This window comes from Macaca nemestrina, unplaced genomic scaffold, assembly GCF_043159975.1.
Source record: "Macaca nemestrina isolate mMacNem1 unplaced genomic scaffold, mMacNem.hap1 Scaffold_55, whole genome shotgun sequence".
NCBI classification, from domain to species: Eukaryota; Metazoa; Chordata; class Mammalia; order Primates; family Cercopithecidae; genus Macaca; species Macaca nemestrina.
This window is the reverse complement of record NW_027257722.1, coordinates 225,255-240,135: the sequence shown is the minus strand read 5'-3', so window position 1 is coordinate 240,135 and position 14,881 is coordinate 225,255. Positions and strand designations below refer to the sequence as shown.

The 14,881-nt window shown below is 40.4% G+C and overlaps 1 protein-coding gene and 1 long non-coding RNA gene across 14 annotated transcripts in view; one reads left to right on the top strand and one right to left on the bottom strand.

Moving 5' to 3' along the window:
* The window catches only part of LOC139361509 (disco-interacting protein 2 homolog C-like), a 258,761-nt gene that overhangs the window by 168,735 nt on the left and 75,145 nt on the right, over positions 1-14,881 (top strand). For 6 of the 13 annotated variants that reach the window (XM_071090100.1, XM_071090098.1, XM_071090099.1 and 3 more), the window contains exons 1-4: positions 283-373; positions 994-1,160; positions 1,263-1,351; positions 2,216-2,341. In XM_071090100.1, coding sequence (XP_070946201.1) covers positions 2,320-2,341 — 22 coding nt within the window. In that variant the 5' untranslated portion in view covers positions 283-373; positions 994-1,160; positions 1,263-1,351; positions 2,216-2,319. Of the gene's footprint in view, positions 1-278; positions 374-993; positions 1,161-1,262; positions 1,352-2,215; positions 2,342-6,906; positions 8,523-14,881 lie in introns of those variants that run through there. The other 7 variants (XM_071090103.1, XM_071090104.1, XR_011619065.1 and 4 more) reach the window with 6 other exon arrangements.
* On the bottom strand, positions 2,028-5,510 carry LOC139361510 (uncharacterized). The gene is made up of 3 exons (XR_011619066.1): positions 5,136-5,510; positions 4,706-4,874; positions 2,028-2,425 (listed from the first exon to the last, which is right to left on the bottom strand). It is a non-coding gene; the product is annotated as an uncharacterized lncRNA (long non-coding RNA).

Here is a 14,881-nt window from a genome sequence, read left to right as displayed (position 1 = left end):
AAAACTAGTAGTGGAGAATTCATGGAAAACAGAATATGCACATAGTGTCAGGGTGTCTCCTCCCAAATCTTAATTTCAACGCGAGAAGTAGCATCTTTGCTTTGGAGGCACTTAAGCACCACCTTCACTGAGTTGCCGATGTTAACATTGTCACGTAAGACAGACTTCTGCGGTGTCCCTGCTAAAATGCATACTCCTGAGTCTAGTCCGGAAGATACTAAAATAAAGGACAAGCTGTGAAATAACTGACCTGTATTCTTTAACATTTCCAATTTCAGGGAACACAAAACCTGAGAAACTTGGATGCTGGACGGGTAAAAATCACATGACAAATCAATTCATCATCCTGGATTGGATCGTAGAAGAAGACAAAGTAAGAAAATTATGGAGACAGTTGACAGCATTTGAAAGTGAACTTTGTATATGACAGTTAAATTTCCGGATCTTGAGGAAAGTGAATGTGAGAGCATATCCTTGTGTTTGGGAAATACATTGAAACATTTAGGTATGGAAGGATATAGTATCTGATATTTATTTTCATTTGACTTAGAAAATTCATGGGGGAGGGGGGAAAGCAGTGATGTAAGATAGGAGCAGTTGGGCCTAAGTTGAGCCTGGTAAGTTATGTGGGAATTCGCTACGCTGGTCTTGCAGATTTTCTGTGTCTTTGAAATTACATCCAAAAAGTTTAAAACGGAGAATATGCAAAACAAAAAGCGATTTGTGGAAGTGAGTGGACTGTCACCTCATTGATCCCTTCAGTTTTCGGCCATGAGCCAAGTCAGTCACATAATGATTTTTGACCTGGGAATTAGAAATAGTGGCCAGATGACCAGGCTCTTTATCTAGTTAGGGAGAGAAGTGTGCACAAAGGCTGACAAGACCAAGCAGTGCGATGAGCTGCTTGTGGGCGTGATGCTGAGGGTCTGGGTCCTGTCTCAGGTGGCAGCTTGGGGGTTTTAAGCCAGAAAGCCACGTCTGATTCTCTTTCAGTGGGATCATTCTCGCAGCTTCAGAGAAAACTGCCCCAACTCGTCTTCACTCACGCTGGCCATTTTTGGTGGTGGTGGTTTTATTCTGCTAACACCGTTCTCACTGACAGTTTAGGGCCTTTGAGCGGATTTTTGCCTGTGTCTCGAAGATTCTCGTCTTGACAGCCGGTATGTTTCATTCCTGTTGTTCTGATTCTGTGTTAAGAGGGTTCTTCCCTGGCTTCACAGTTTGGAGTTGCTGCTGCATCTGTCTCTGCTTTAATTCTCTAGCCCATCTATCACTTGTCTCATCCCTTAAGAAGTGGCCTGCGTGAGATGCCATGAGACTGTCTGCCTTATCACCACTGCGACCCCAACCCGTAGGGACTTACAGAGAAGGCATTCAGTGAATGTGTGGAATTAATGTAATGGGTTAATAGCCACAAAATGTCTTAATGGTTGTTTTAGTCCATTTCCATGCTGCTGATAAAGACATACCCGAAACTGGGAAGAAAAAGATTTAGTTGGCGTTGCGGTTCCGCATGGCTGGGGAGGCCTGAGAATCATGGTGGGAGGCGAAAGGCACTTCTTACATGTCAGCAGCAAGAGAAAACGAGGTAGAAGCAAAAGCGGAAACCCCGATAAGCCATCAGATCTCATGAGACTTATTCACTATCACGAGAATAGCACAGGAAAGACGGGACCCAGTGATTCAGTTACCTCTCCCTAAGTCCCTCCCACGACACATGGGGATTCTGGGATGTAGAATTCAAGTTGAGATTTGGGTGGGGACACAGCCAAACCATATCCATAGCCAACACAGTCCTGGCCCATGGCCGGTGTTGAGCTGAGCTGCGACCGTGGCTGTGTGAGTTGGGGTGCGAGGCGTGCACACGCCTCTCAACGGTACAGTGAAAGGATTTGGAGGCTCAAACGTGTGACCTACAAAGAATCTCCAAAGATCAAGGTGCATTCACCCTAAAAAGAAAAATCTCAGTGCAGTTTACACCCAGTGTTTGCTTGCGGATATGGATTCTACAGTAATAAAATGAATAATTAAAAGTCTGTGAATAAATTTTAATGTCTTTATGGAACTGTAAACACTGATTTTCTTTCCTCACCCACCCATCTGTTGGTGAGTTTCAGAAGGTGGATGAACCGTGCTGCGGGGACAGAGAGGAGGGTGCAGCTTGGCCTCTGGGACCTAAGCTGAGAACTGAGTGACTGAGCTCTCTCCATTTCAGACGTCCACACGGAAGCTGTCCAGGCGGCTCTGGCCAGACACAAAGAGCAGAAGATGGCGGTGCCTATGCCTTCCAAACGCAGGTCCCTGGTCGTGTAGACCTCCATGGACGCCTACACCCCTCCAGGTAAGGGACACGCTCCCCGACGCTGCCTCCTGAACATGCTGGGCGCCTCAGAATTGACCGCTAGCCCAGAAGTTGGGTTTTTGCCTTCAAAATCATGGTGCAGAAATGCAGATTTTGTGAACCAGAAGTCCGAAAACAGTGCATGAAAAGTAACACTATGTATCTGTATAAATACACATTTTTAACTTTTCATCAAGATTGATACATATGATACATACCAGTAAAATCTCACACAGTTTTATTCACTTAATTCCTTGTAGGGAAAAGGGAAGAGTTTGTAACCCTATGGGTGGAATTGGACTTTTCTTCTGATTAGGCTGGTGCATGCATATTCTCAAATCTTCAGATAAGTGTGCTACATTGTTGGATTGTTTTAGAACAAGCGAATTGGACAGTTTAGGCAGCTACCCGAATCAGGTCATAAACTTTGCCTGCAAGGTGCCAGCTAGTATTTTAGTTCCTGCAGGCCATAAGGTCTCTCACAACCACTCAACTCTGCCCTCAGCCATGGGTGGCAGCAAGTGCGTATGACTGTGTACCAATAAAACTTTATTTACAAGAACAACGGACCAGATTTGGTGCAGGGACCTGCCAACCCCTGATCTAAATTACTGAAGGTAATAGCCAATTTATATTTCTGCTATATAATACTGCTTTTCTTTAATCTTGAATTTTACGTAACTACCCCAATTCTCTATTTTCTCTGCCCAAATAATTATAAACTACATTTCATGATCTTCACACCCAAGTAAAGCAGAAAGTTTAGTTATCCAGATACTTGTTAGAGACACGGATTGAACCTATGCTATTTGGTGTTTAGTTTCTGTGATTTTGATTCCAACATTATTCATGCCGTTGTTGCAAGCTTGTCTTCTCAAAGGACCTGAATCACCTTACATCCCACGTTGAAGCTACATATCACTTTAAATGACCCAGCATTTTTGCTCCAATACCAAAGAAACTTAAGGTACAATACGAATAGTTGAAAATGTACAACATTTTCGGGAGTATTTTTACTTCTGAAATTTAGCTTAGTCTTGGCAAGCAGTGAGACAGAAGGACGTGCTTCAGATCAGAGCTGAGGTCAAGCGTACGTCCACATTACTACAGGCAGCTCCTGAGTTTCACCTTTACATACCTTTACAAATGAAGGTACTGGAATTTAAAGGACAGAACTTAGAGTGCATCATTTTGGGTTTTCGTTGCTTTTTGTTTTGAGACAAGGTCTTGCTCTGTCACCAAGGTTGGAATTCAGCATCATGATGGCAGCTCTTGGCTCACTGCAGCTGTGACCACCTGGGCTCACGCGGTCCTCCCACTTCAACCTCAAGCAGCTGGGACCACAGGTGCTCGCCACCACACCCAGCTAATTTTTAAGTGTTTGTAGAGACAGGGTGTTCCTATGTTGTTTCTGTTTCTCATTGACACATAACGTGTTCTTCATCTAAAGAACGCAGTGCCAGCCAGGCAAGGGAGTGAATGCCATGCTAGCAAGTTGTTGACAAGGGAGCCCTTTCTGCCAACGTGCTCCCTTGGGCTCCTCCCTTTCCTTATTTTAATATTAAGCCACAGCACATAATGAAGGACTGGGCACGATAGCTCATGCCTATAACTCCAGTAATTTGGGAACCCAGGGCAGGTGTATGGCTTGAGCCCAAGGGTTCAAGGTCAGCCTGGACAACATGGCAAAATGTACAGAAATGCCTTTTGTACATCTTGTCTTCACCAAAAGTACAAAAAATTAGCTGAGCCTGGTGGTGTGCACCTGTAGTCCCAGCTACTTGGGAGGCTGAGGTGGGAGAATCACTTGAGCCCGGGAGGCAGAGGTTGCTGTCAGCTGAGATGGCACCACTGCACTCCAGCCGGGGCAACAGAGCAAGACCCCCATCTCAATTAGAAAAAAATAACGATAATAAATGCAGACTCTTTAAAAATGATTAGGCCAGGCATGGTGGCTCATGCCTCTAACCTCAGCAGTTTGGGAAGCCAAGGCAGGCAGATTGCTTGAGTTCCCAGCATTTGAGACTAGCCTGGGCAACATTCCAAAGCCCATCCCTGCAAAACATACAGAAATCAGCCAGGAATGGTGGTGTGTGCCTGTGGTCCCAGCTGCTCGGGAGGCTGGAGTGGGAGGATCAGGGTGCAGTGAGCCATGATCGTGCCACTGCACTCCAGCCTGGGCAACAGAGCAAGACCCTATCTCAAAAATAACATGCTTACTCCTGTTTGTTTAGTTAATGGTTATAATTTGCCAAAACTTATGGCAAAATAATTGTATTTGTATGTGTTCTTTGTGTAACTAACAACATGGACGTAAAATATTTCAAGGGTTGAAATATTTTAAACCAAATTTTTGGCACTAACCAGTATGTAAGGCAACGGGCATTTTTCTTGACCACTTTGTATAAGAGAAAAGACTTTGAAATGGAAGAAACAGTGCGGTTACGGTTATTTGCTTATTTCTCGTATTGAATCCAACCGCTGACAAATGTTACTGGGTCATGTGTGATGAATAACCTCCTTGTACAGATGTCTGCAAAATATAAAAGAATATTATTTGAAATGTTATTTTTGTGAAATATTTGGATTTGACCAACAGTTTTATATCAGCCATAAAGCATCCCTTGTAAATTTTCATCAGGAGTCCTCTTGATATATCATATGGGGCAGTTTTGTAAAATCGTAAATGTCAATATCATAAAAATTTTTTACTCCCAGCCTATTTGTGCTTAGCGATAGTTTGCATGTTTATTACCGTACTTACTTGATCCAAATCTTAGCTGCATTTTCTTACCTATTTTTCTTGGTTGTTGGTAACAGTGGTTAGATCTTACTCAGTTTCATTGCCCTTCAGAGAATGTTCTTGAAGTTTATCTTCTATGAAATGACTGGCTGCTGACCTGGATCCTAGTTTCTGGAGAAACTCTCATTAGGATTGTCGCAACGCTAGTATTCTATGGGTGAAACTTTCCTTTAGTTTCCGAATGTAAAGATAAAAGAATAATTTGCCAAAACTACTTCTAGCCATGATGAGAGAACAGGGACCCAAATCACCCATCTGCCCTAAACAACTGTAAAACTGCACAAAACGAATGAGGTGGCTGTTTTTAGTCTGTGACCACAGCTGTACCAGCCAGAACCTGAGGGCGAGGGCAGGAGAATGAATGAGATGCACAAACAGTACACTTGCCCTCTGGAGAACACCTGCAGACCGTGGTGCCGAGAGTTCAGGTGTGGGCGGAGTATGGCCATCCTACCACATCCAGAAGGCGGAGCTCGGAGAGAGCTCAGGGGTGGCGGAGCATGGCCACCCTACCACGTCCAGGAGGGGGAGATCAGAGAGAGCTCAGGTGTGGGGGAGCATGGCCATCCTACCATGTCCGGGAGGGGGAGATCAGAGAGAGCTCAGGTGTGGCGGAGCATGGCCGTCCTACCATGTCCGGGAGGGGGAGATCAGAGAGAGCTCAGGTGTGGGCGGAGCATGGCCATCTTACCACGTCCAGGAGGGGGAGACCCAAGTGGGTGCAGGATGGGAGCTCTCCACAGATTCACACCAACAGCGAATCCAACCAAGCCTGCCCATGTCACGATGACCCAGCCGTGCCTGTGCTAACTGCTAAAACAAGAGCTGGAAAGCTTCAGAGGGAGGTTAGGGATCCTGAGTGTGCTCAACAAGTTACCCACAATGTGTAATATTCAGCAAATAATCACCGCATACACAGAGAAACGGGGGGTAGAATCTGTGGTCAAGAAAAAGGCAGTAAAAAGTGCACACACATGCAGGATGGTCTCTGTCACTCACCACATGCGGCGGCTGAGCACATGACGTGTGCCTGGTCTGAACTGGATTTGCTGCGTGAAAGACATGCCAGTTAATATAAAAAATAGAAAATATTGTATTTGTTTTTTTTTTTAATTTGAGACGGAGTCTAGCTCTGTTGCCCAGGCTAGAGTGCAGTGGCGTGATCTCGGCTCACTGCAATCTCCGCCTCCCGGGTTCATGCCATTCTCCTGCCTCAGCCTCCCAAGTTGCTGCCCGCTGCCACGCCTGGCTAATTTTTTGTATTTTTAGTAGGCACGGGGTTTCACCGTGTTAGCCAGGATGGTCTCGATCTCCCGATCTCGTGATCCACCCGCCTCGGCCTCCCAAAGTGCTGGGATTACAGACTTGAGCCACCGCATCTGGCCTATTTGTATTTCTTATTGCAAGTATAGTATGAGCATTTTGAGTTAAAAATATACCAGTAAAATTAATTATACCTGTTTATATATTTATATGAGGCTACAAGGAAGGTTATGAGGCTACAAGGAAGGTTTCAAGTTCTATAACAGGACTCTCATAATTCTGTTGGAAAGTGCCAGTCTACATGTCTGATACAGCAGAAAACTGAGTTTTTAAATCTACAATTATAAATATTTAGGGAATCAGAGTACAACGTGTCAGAGAATGAAAATATTTTAATTCTTGAGCCAGAGGAAGGGAAGACACTTTTCACTATAATGGAGTTGGGGAATTTCAGGTTCTGTACACGATAATCTTGAGAATTGTCACTCCCTCCTCACAGGTAAAAAGCTGAGCAAACTGAAAAATCAGCAGCTCTTCTTAAACCTGCAAGAGACGTGAGGTCACCGGCAAGCCACTGTCCCCAGATTGGCTGGACAGGTAAAGCAGATGAATCACCATACACTGGAGCACAATGCTCCAAGGAACCCACGCTGGGATTGGAAACCCTGAACTGGAATTGACAAATTGCTGCAGTGAGCTGTGGCCACGTCTGAGAGTTAAAACCTCCAGGAGGCCTGTGCATATGGGTCTCATGCTTTTGTGAGTTGTATCATCAGAAGCTCAATCAGGTTCTCGAAGTAAACATCAGAGAAAAATCCCCTCATACTTACTACAGGGGAAAGAGAATAGGAATCATTTTTCAATATGCAAGTGCACTCTTCACTAGGTCCACCTTCCTGAGAAGCTAGTTAAGTGGAGACTAACCTGGTGGGATTTTATCAGAGCCTTCTGACCTGGGAGAAAGGGAAATACCCAACTCCAACCTCCAGAGCTGAAAAGCAAAAAAGAACGGAGTATCCAAGCACTATGGGACTTCCACAGAGGCATAAAATATGCATAACGGTAATACAAGGGGGAAGAAAGAGGAACAGAAGAAATATTTGTAACAGTAATAGCTGAATTTCCTCAGATTAATGCCAGACACCAAACCATAGATCCAGGAAGCTCAAGAAACACCAAGAAGGATAAATGTAAAAACGATGACGACAAAAACAAAACAAAAATAAACTCTATTTGGGCATAAAATATTGAAACTATGGTGAATCAAAGATTAAAAAGCAAAGAAACCAGAGTAATCTCCTTCCCTATGGAGGATCAAAGATAAGAATTATTTTCAACTTCCCCTCAAAAACCATGAAAGCAAGAAGTGGAGTGAAGTATTTAAACTATTGAGAGGAAAAAAATTCCATTAACCTAGAAGTCTATACTCTGTGAAATTATCTTTCAAAAGTGAAGAAAAAGAAAAGACCTTCTCCGACAAAAATTGAAAAATTTGTTGCCGGTAGACCTGCCTTGCAAAAAATGTTCAAAGTTCTCTAGAGAAAATAGTAGAGGTCAGTAACTCAGCTGTGCACAAAGAAAGGAAGAGCACAGTCTGTTTACAGGGCTCACAGCTGTCATCCTAACACTCTGGGAGGCAAAGATGGGAGTAGAGCTGGAGGCCGCTTAGTTGAGACCAGCCTGGGCAACGTTGTGAGACTCTGTCTCATTAAAAAAAAGCCAAACGTGGTGGCCAACACCTATAGTGCCAGCTACTTTGAGAGGCTGAGACGGGTCACTTCTTGAGCCCAGGATCCCGTTCAAGGCTGCGGTGAGCTATAATGATGCTGCTCCACTCCAGCCTGGGCAACAGAGAAAGACCTTGTCTGTTTAAAAAAATAAATAGAAAAAGAAAAAGCATTAAAGAAGAAATAGTGAAGGTAGAAGAAAATCTTTCATTTTTCTTAACAGATCTAACTTAACAGTTCATTCATAATAGCGACAGTAAATATACTGTATTATATGCTTATGTATATGTCATATACACACACTTAAATATAAGTGAAATGAATGAGAGCAGTGATACCCAAGGGATGGGAGAGAGCAATTAGGAATTAGGGTTATTTTGTTATTATAGTGTGCTTTTGCAAATTCCAAGGCAGCCACTTAAAAAAAAAAAAAAAAGTAACTGATATGCTAAGAAAGGAAAGAAAATAAATCATAGAATATGCTCAATAAAGACCACAAGGAAAAAAAAGTGAAAGACAAAAACAAAGAACAAGGGCAACAAATAGAAAATAGTAACAAATATGGTAGATGTTAATTCAACTGTATATTATTACTTTCAATGTCAGTCCAAATGCACCGAACTATATATTATCTATAAGAAATCCACTTTAGATATAAAGACATACATATAGATCAACAGTAAAGGGATGGCAAAAGATATAAATGTTAACACTAATTTTTTGGTGTGCAATGGCCCGATATCTCACTGCAACCTCTGCCTTCCAGGTTCAAGTGATTCTCCCTCAGCCTCCCGAGTAGCTGGGATTACAGGCATTTGTCGTCATGCCTGCGTAATTTATTTATTTTTTCTATTTTTGTACAGATGGGATTTCACCGTGTTGGCCAGGCTGGTCTTGAACTCCTGACCTCAGGTGATCATTCTGCCTTGCCCTTCTAAAGTGCTGGGATTACAGGCATGAGCCACCGTGCCCGGCCAACACTCATTTTGAAAAATGGAAGTGGTGATATTAATTTTAGACAGAGTCGACTTTACATCAAGGAAAGTTACCAGAGATGACTATTACATAATAAAGAGGTCAATACTCCAAGAAGATGTAACAATCCTTAAATGTACTTTTGCTAACAAAGTATCAGAATTCCAAAGTAAAAACTGATAAATTTCAAGGAGAAATAATTAACCCACTATTATAGTTGGAGACGTTAACACCCCTTTATCAGAAATGGACCAATTCAGTAGCCAGAAAAGCAGTAAGGACAAAATTGAAATCGGCATCCTCAGTCAACTGTATATAACTGAAGTTTATAGACTATTTCCTCCAACAGCAGCAGAATACACAACATTCACCAAGACATACCATGTTGTGGTCCATTAAACACACCTTAACACATTTAAAAGAATAGGAATCAAACAAGTATGTTCTCAACCACAGTAAAGTAGAAATCAATAATGGACGACTGGAAAATATATTAGGATATTAAACAGTACACTTATACATAATACATTGTTCAAGGAAGAAACCTAAAGATTTCTTTGAATTTTTGAAGTAAATGAAAATGAAAACTTGTTAAAATTTGTGAGCTGCAGTGACAGTAATGTTTATAGGGAAATTTATAGATTTAAATGCATACGTTAAAAATAAGATCTAAAATCAATCAGCTTCCACCTTCGAAAACTAGAAAAAGAACATCCAATTAAATTCTAAGCAGGAGACAAATAATGAAAGAGCAGAAATCAATACATTGAAAACAGAATATCAGTAGAGAAAAATCAATGAAACCAAAAGCTGGTTCTTTGAGAGAAAATCTGTAAGCCTCTAACAAGAAAAAGAAATACAGCAGATAAATTACCAATATCAGAAATGAAATAAGGGACATAACTACAGATCCCATGGACATTAAAAGGATAATAAAAATTATGAATAACTCTATGGCCACAAATTTGATAACGTGGATGAAATGAACCAATTTCTTTAAAGACAGAATTTGCCAAAATTTGAACAGGAAGAAACGATCTGTATGGGCCTGTATCTGTTAAATTGAATCAGTGGTTAATAACCTTTCAAAACAGGAAGTGCCAGGCCCAGATGGGTTCACTGGTGAATTCTACCAAATATCTAAGAAGAAATTATACCAATTATCTACAATCTCTTTCAGAACATAGAAGCTGAGGAATACTTCTTAACTCATTCTATAGAGCCAGCATCATTTTAATATCAAATACCATTTTATAACAAAATATTACAAGAAAACTACAGAACATCTCTCATGAACATAGATGCAGTAATCTTCAATAAAATATTAGCAAATCTAGCAAAAATTGTGCACTAAAACCACATGGAATTTCACGTATCCAAAGCCGGTTTAACATTGAAAAGCCAATTAACGTAATTCATCACATTAATGGGTCAAAGACTAACAGATGCCTCATCTAAGAAGATATAGAGATGGCAAATCGACGTATGAGATGATGCTTCCCATCACGTGTCATAGAGAAATGCAGATGAAAGCAACAGTAAGATATCACTACACCAGAATCCAGAACACTATCAACACCAAAGCCTGTGAAGATGTGGAGCTGTGGGAATTCTCTCTCATTCATGGCGGGTCTTAATAAAAATAGAACAGCCTTTAGGAAGACAGATTGGTGGTTTCTTACAAAACTAACTATACTCTTACCATATGATAAAGCAATTACACTCCTTGGCATTTGCTCAAAGCAGTTGAAAACTTATGTCTACACACAAAAGCCTGCAAGTAGATATTTAGAGCAGCCTTATTCATAGTTGTCAAAACTTGGAAGCAACCAAAATGCCCCTCAGTAGGTGAATGTATAAGTGAGCTGTGGTACATCCAGACAATGGGATATTATTTGAGGCTGAAAATAAATGAGCTATCCATAAAAAGACACGGAGGAAACTTAAAGGGCATATTGCTAAGTGAAAGAAGCAATCTGAAAAGGTTGTTGTATGATTCCAGCTTTACAACATCCTGGAAAAGGCAAGACTATGGAGACTGTAAGAAGATCAGTTGTTGCCAGGGGGAGGCAGGGATGAATAGGCAGAGCAGGAGAATTTTTAGTATGTGATCTCTGTATGATACTGTAATAGTGGATACATGTTATGCATTTGTCCAGAGCCATATATTGTACAACACCAAGAATGAACCCTGATGTGAATGATGGAGTTGGAGTGGTAATGATGTTTCACTGTAGAAGTATCAGTTGTGACAAATGTACCAGTCTGGTAGGCAATGTCCATGATAGGAGACGCTGTGCATATATAGGGTATACATGAGACATCACTATGAAGCTGGAAAATATGACACTGAGATGAAATGGCGCTGATGGGCTTAACAGGTTGGAGAAGGAAGATGAAGTCTGTGGGCTCGAAGGGAGATGAAAAGGAATTAACCAAAGTGAAGCCCAGAGAAACAAAATGAAAGGAAAGCCAACAGAACCTCAAGCTCCTGTGATACGTCAATATACTTGTAATACAAGAAGGAAAAGAGAGAGAAGAGCAAGAACCTTTGAAAAAAGGAGTCAAAATTTTCTCAGATTGATGTCAAACACCTGTGTCCGGCCCCGAGAAGTTCAGTGAACTCCAAGCAGAACAAGTATAACAAGAAGCACATCCGAGTTCATGATAGCCAAAGTACTGAAATCCCAAGATTAAGAGGAGATCCTGAAAGGACTCAGAAGGAAAAGACACGTTACATACCAGAGAAGCATTTCAAAAACGCGTGACTTCTGTGAAGATACAGTGGAGACCAGAAGACCATGGAAAGACATTTTTTTAAAGCACTAAAAGCAGGAGAAAGGCCTGTCAACTCATATCCAGGGAAAATCTCCTTTATAAACAGGGGTGAAACAACACATTCCCAAATATGAAAGCTGAGAGAATGTGTTATCAGCAGAACTACACTATAAACGTGCTAAAGAATGTACTTGGCTGATTGCAAAGGATATCAGATGAAAGGTTAGCTCTACGGAAAAGAACCCTAGAAATCATAACAGTGCACTCTAAATTTTCTAGAATATAAAATCATAGAATATTTTACTCTGATTTTATGGTTTTTGGTTTTTTTATGATCTTATAATTTTATGATATAAAATCATACAATGTACACACTTCTCTATGCCTCCTTTATCTGTTTTGAAGTCCTTGCTGTACCATGCACCAGTAGTTTATTTCTTATTTATTTATATTCTATTTGATAGATATGACACATTCTGTTTATTCATTTACCAGTTGGTTATTCATTGTTTCCATATTCAGCTGCCATTGACATTAATGTACATATCTTTGTGTATGCATATAATTTCTTTTATCTTAAGTGGATGCCAAGTAGCATGATTGAGTCTTATTGTAAGTTTAGGTTTAGCTTTTTAAAAACTGCCAAATTATTTACAAAATAACTGCACCATTTCACATTTCCACCAGCAGCATATGCTCATCCCAGTTTCTCCACATCATCACCACCAATAGTTACTGTTATTTTTATTTTTGTCATTCTAATTGATGTGGAATGGTATATCATTGTGTATTTACTTTGCAACAATGAATGATGCTAAGCATTTTTAATGTGCTTATTAGCTTTTAATGTGCTAATTCCTATTCATAGCCATTTGTATATATTGGTAAAATGTTCAGATTTTTTGCTCATGTTGTAAATGGGTTGGTTGTCATCTTATGGGTTACAGGTGCCTTATGCAATCTGAATATAAGAGTTTTACAGATGTAACGTTTCTCAGTGAAAGAACAAACTACTATGTAGCAGACAGAACAAAGCCTTTCCCCCAAGATACCCAGGTCCTATTCCCCAGAACTTATGAACCTGTTGTCTGAAGTGGTTAAAAGGCATTTTGCAGCTGATTAATTTAAGATCTTGAGATGGGACCATTATCCTGGTTTAAGTAGGTAGACCCACTGTAATCAAGAAGGTCCTTAAAAGAGAAAAGAACTGGAGACTGGATTGGTGCACTTTAAAGATGAAGAGGGGCCATGAGTCAGGGACACAGGTGGCCTCTAAAAGTTGGGAAAGGTAAAGAAATGGATTCTCCTTTGAAGCCTCCAGAAGGAACGTAGTTCTGCTGACACTTAGATTTTACACTTCTGACTTCTTCATCAATAGGATAATAGATTTGTCTTGTTATAAGCCACTAAGATCAAGGTAATTTGTTACATTAGTTATAGGGAGATAATCATCTTTTAAAACTTACTAGTTTTCTATTTTAATGAAGTCCATTTCACTAATTTTCATGGGTTGTGTCTTTGGGAGTTTTAGAAGTGTCATGGTCTTACTGTTCTTTCATTTAGGTCTGTGATCCATTTGGAGTTAATTTTTGTGTGTGCAGTAAAGATCTAAGTCGGATTTTTGTTTTCGTTTGGTTTGGGGGATTCTTTCCCCCACGGTTTTTCTTTTTGGTGTGTGGGTACCCAGTTGCCACTGCAACATGTGTTGAAAAAACAAACTACCTTTCTTTTACTGAATTGTCTTGAGACCTTTGTCAAAAATAAATTAATCATAAATATAAGGCTTTATTTCTGAGTTTAATTCTGTTCCTTTGATGTATACATCTATTTTTGTGCTAATACCACTGCCTTAATAACTATGACTTTATGTAAAGTTTTGAAATCAGATAGTGAAGTCTTCCAACATTGTTTCCCTTTTTCAAATTTATTTTGGCTATTGTAGGTCCTTTGTATTTCCAGATAAAATTGAGAATAAGCTTTCCATTTCACACACAGCCTTCTGGGATTTTATTAGGCAGTGCCTTGAATTAATGGAACAGTTTTGGAAGAATTGTCTTGATAATGCTGCGTTTTCGAATTCACGATCATGAATCTGCCTCCATTTATTTAGTTTCCATTTATTTGGATCTTTAATGTCTCTCCGTAATGTTTTATAGTTGTCATTGTACACATTTTGCACCTTTTTGTTAGAAGTTCAGCTGAATGTCTTCTGCTTTTGATGCTATTGTGAATGGAACGATTTTCTTAATTTTATTTTCAGGTTTTTTATTGCTAGTATATGTATATCTTTATCTTGTGTCCTATGATCCCATCAAACTTTGTTTTAGTAATTTTTGGTGTACTTCTTGCCATTTTCTACATGCCAAAGTCAGGTCATCTATGAATAAAGACACTTTTATTCCTTTCTAATCTGGATGTCTTTATTACTAAACTTGTTAATTTATTTCACCAGCTAGAACCTGCCAGATAATGTTGAATAAAAGTGGCAAGAGGGGACATCTTTGTCTTGTTCTCCATCTTAGGGAAAACGCATTCTATTGTTTACCATTAAATACAATGTTAGCTGTGGCTTTTCATGAATGTACTTTAACAGGTTGAGGAAATTGCCTTCTATTCATGGTTTGTTGAGTTTCGTTCTCTTGAATTTGTCAGTACTTTTCTATGTCTCCTAAGGTTAACACGCGGTTCTACTCCGTAATTCTTTACCGCGTATGACATTAATTCAGTTTTGAATGTTAAATCAACCTGACTTCCTGTCCCCATGGTGTGTAATTCTAGTCACCACTGGTCATGCTGTATCATCCATTTCATATGCTGCTTGCTTGGTTTGCTGCTATTCTGTCGAGTATCTATATCACATTATTCTGCAGGTTTCTTGGAAAAGGTAGGTGGGAGTGAGGAATGAAAGATTGGAAAGGGTTTTGAGAAGACGTTCTGGGGAGATGGTTGTGCTCCAAGTGGACACCTGGTTGTGTACCTTTCTCAAAAGTCTCA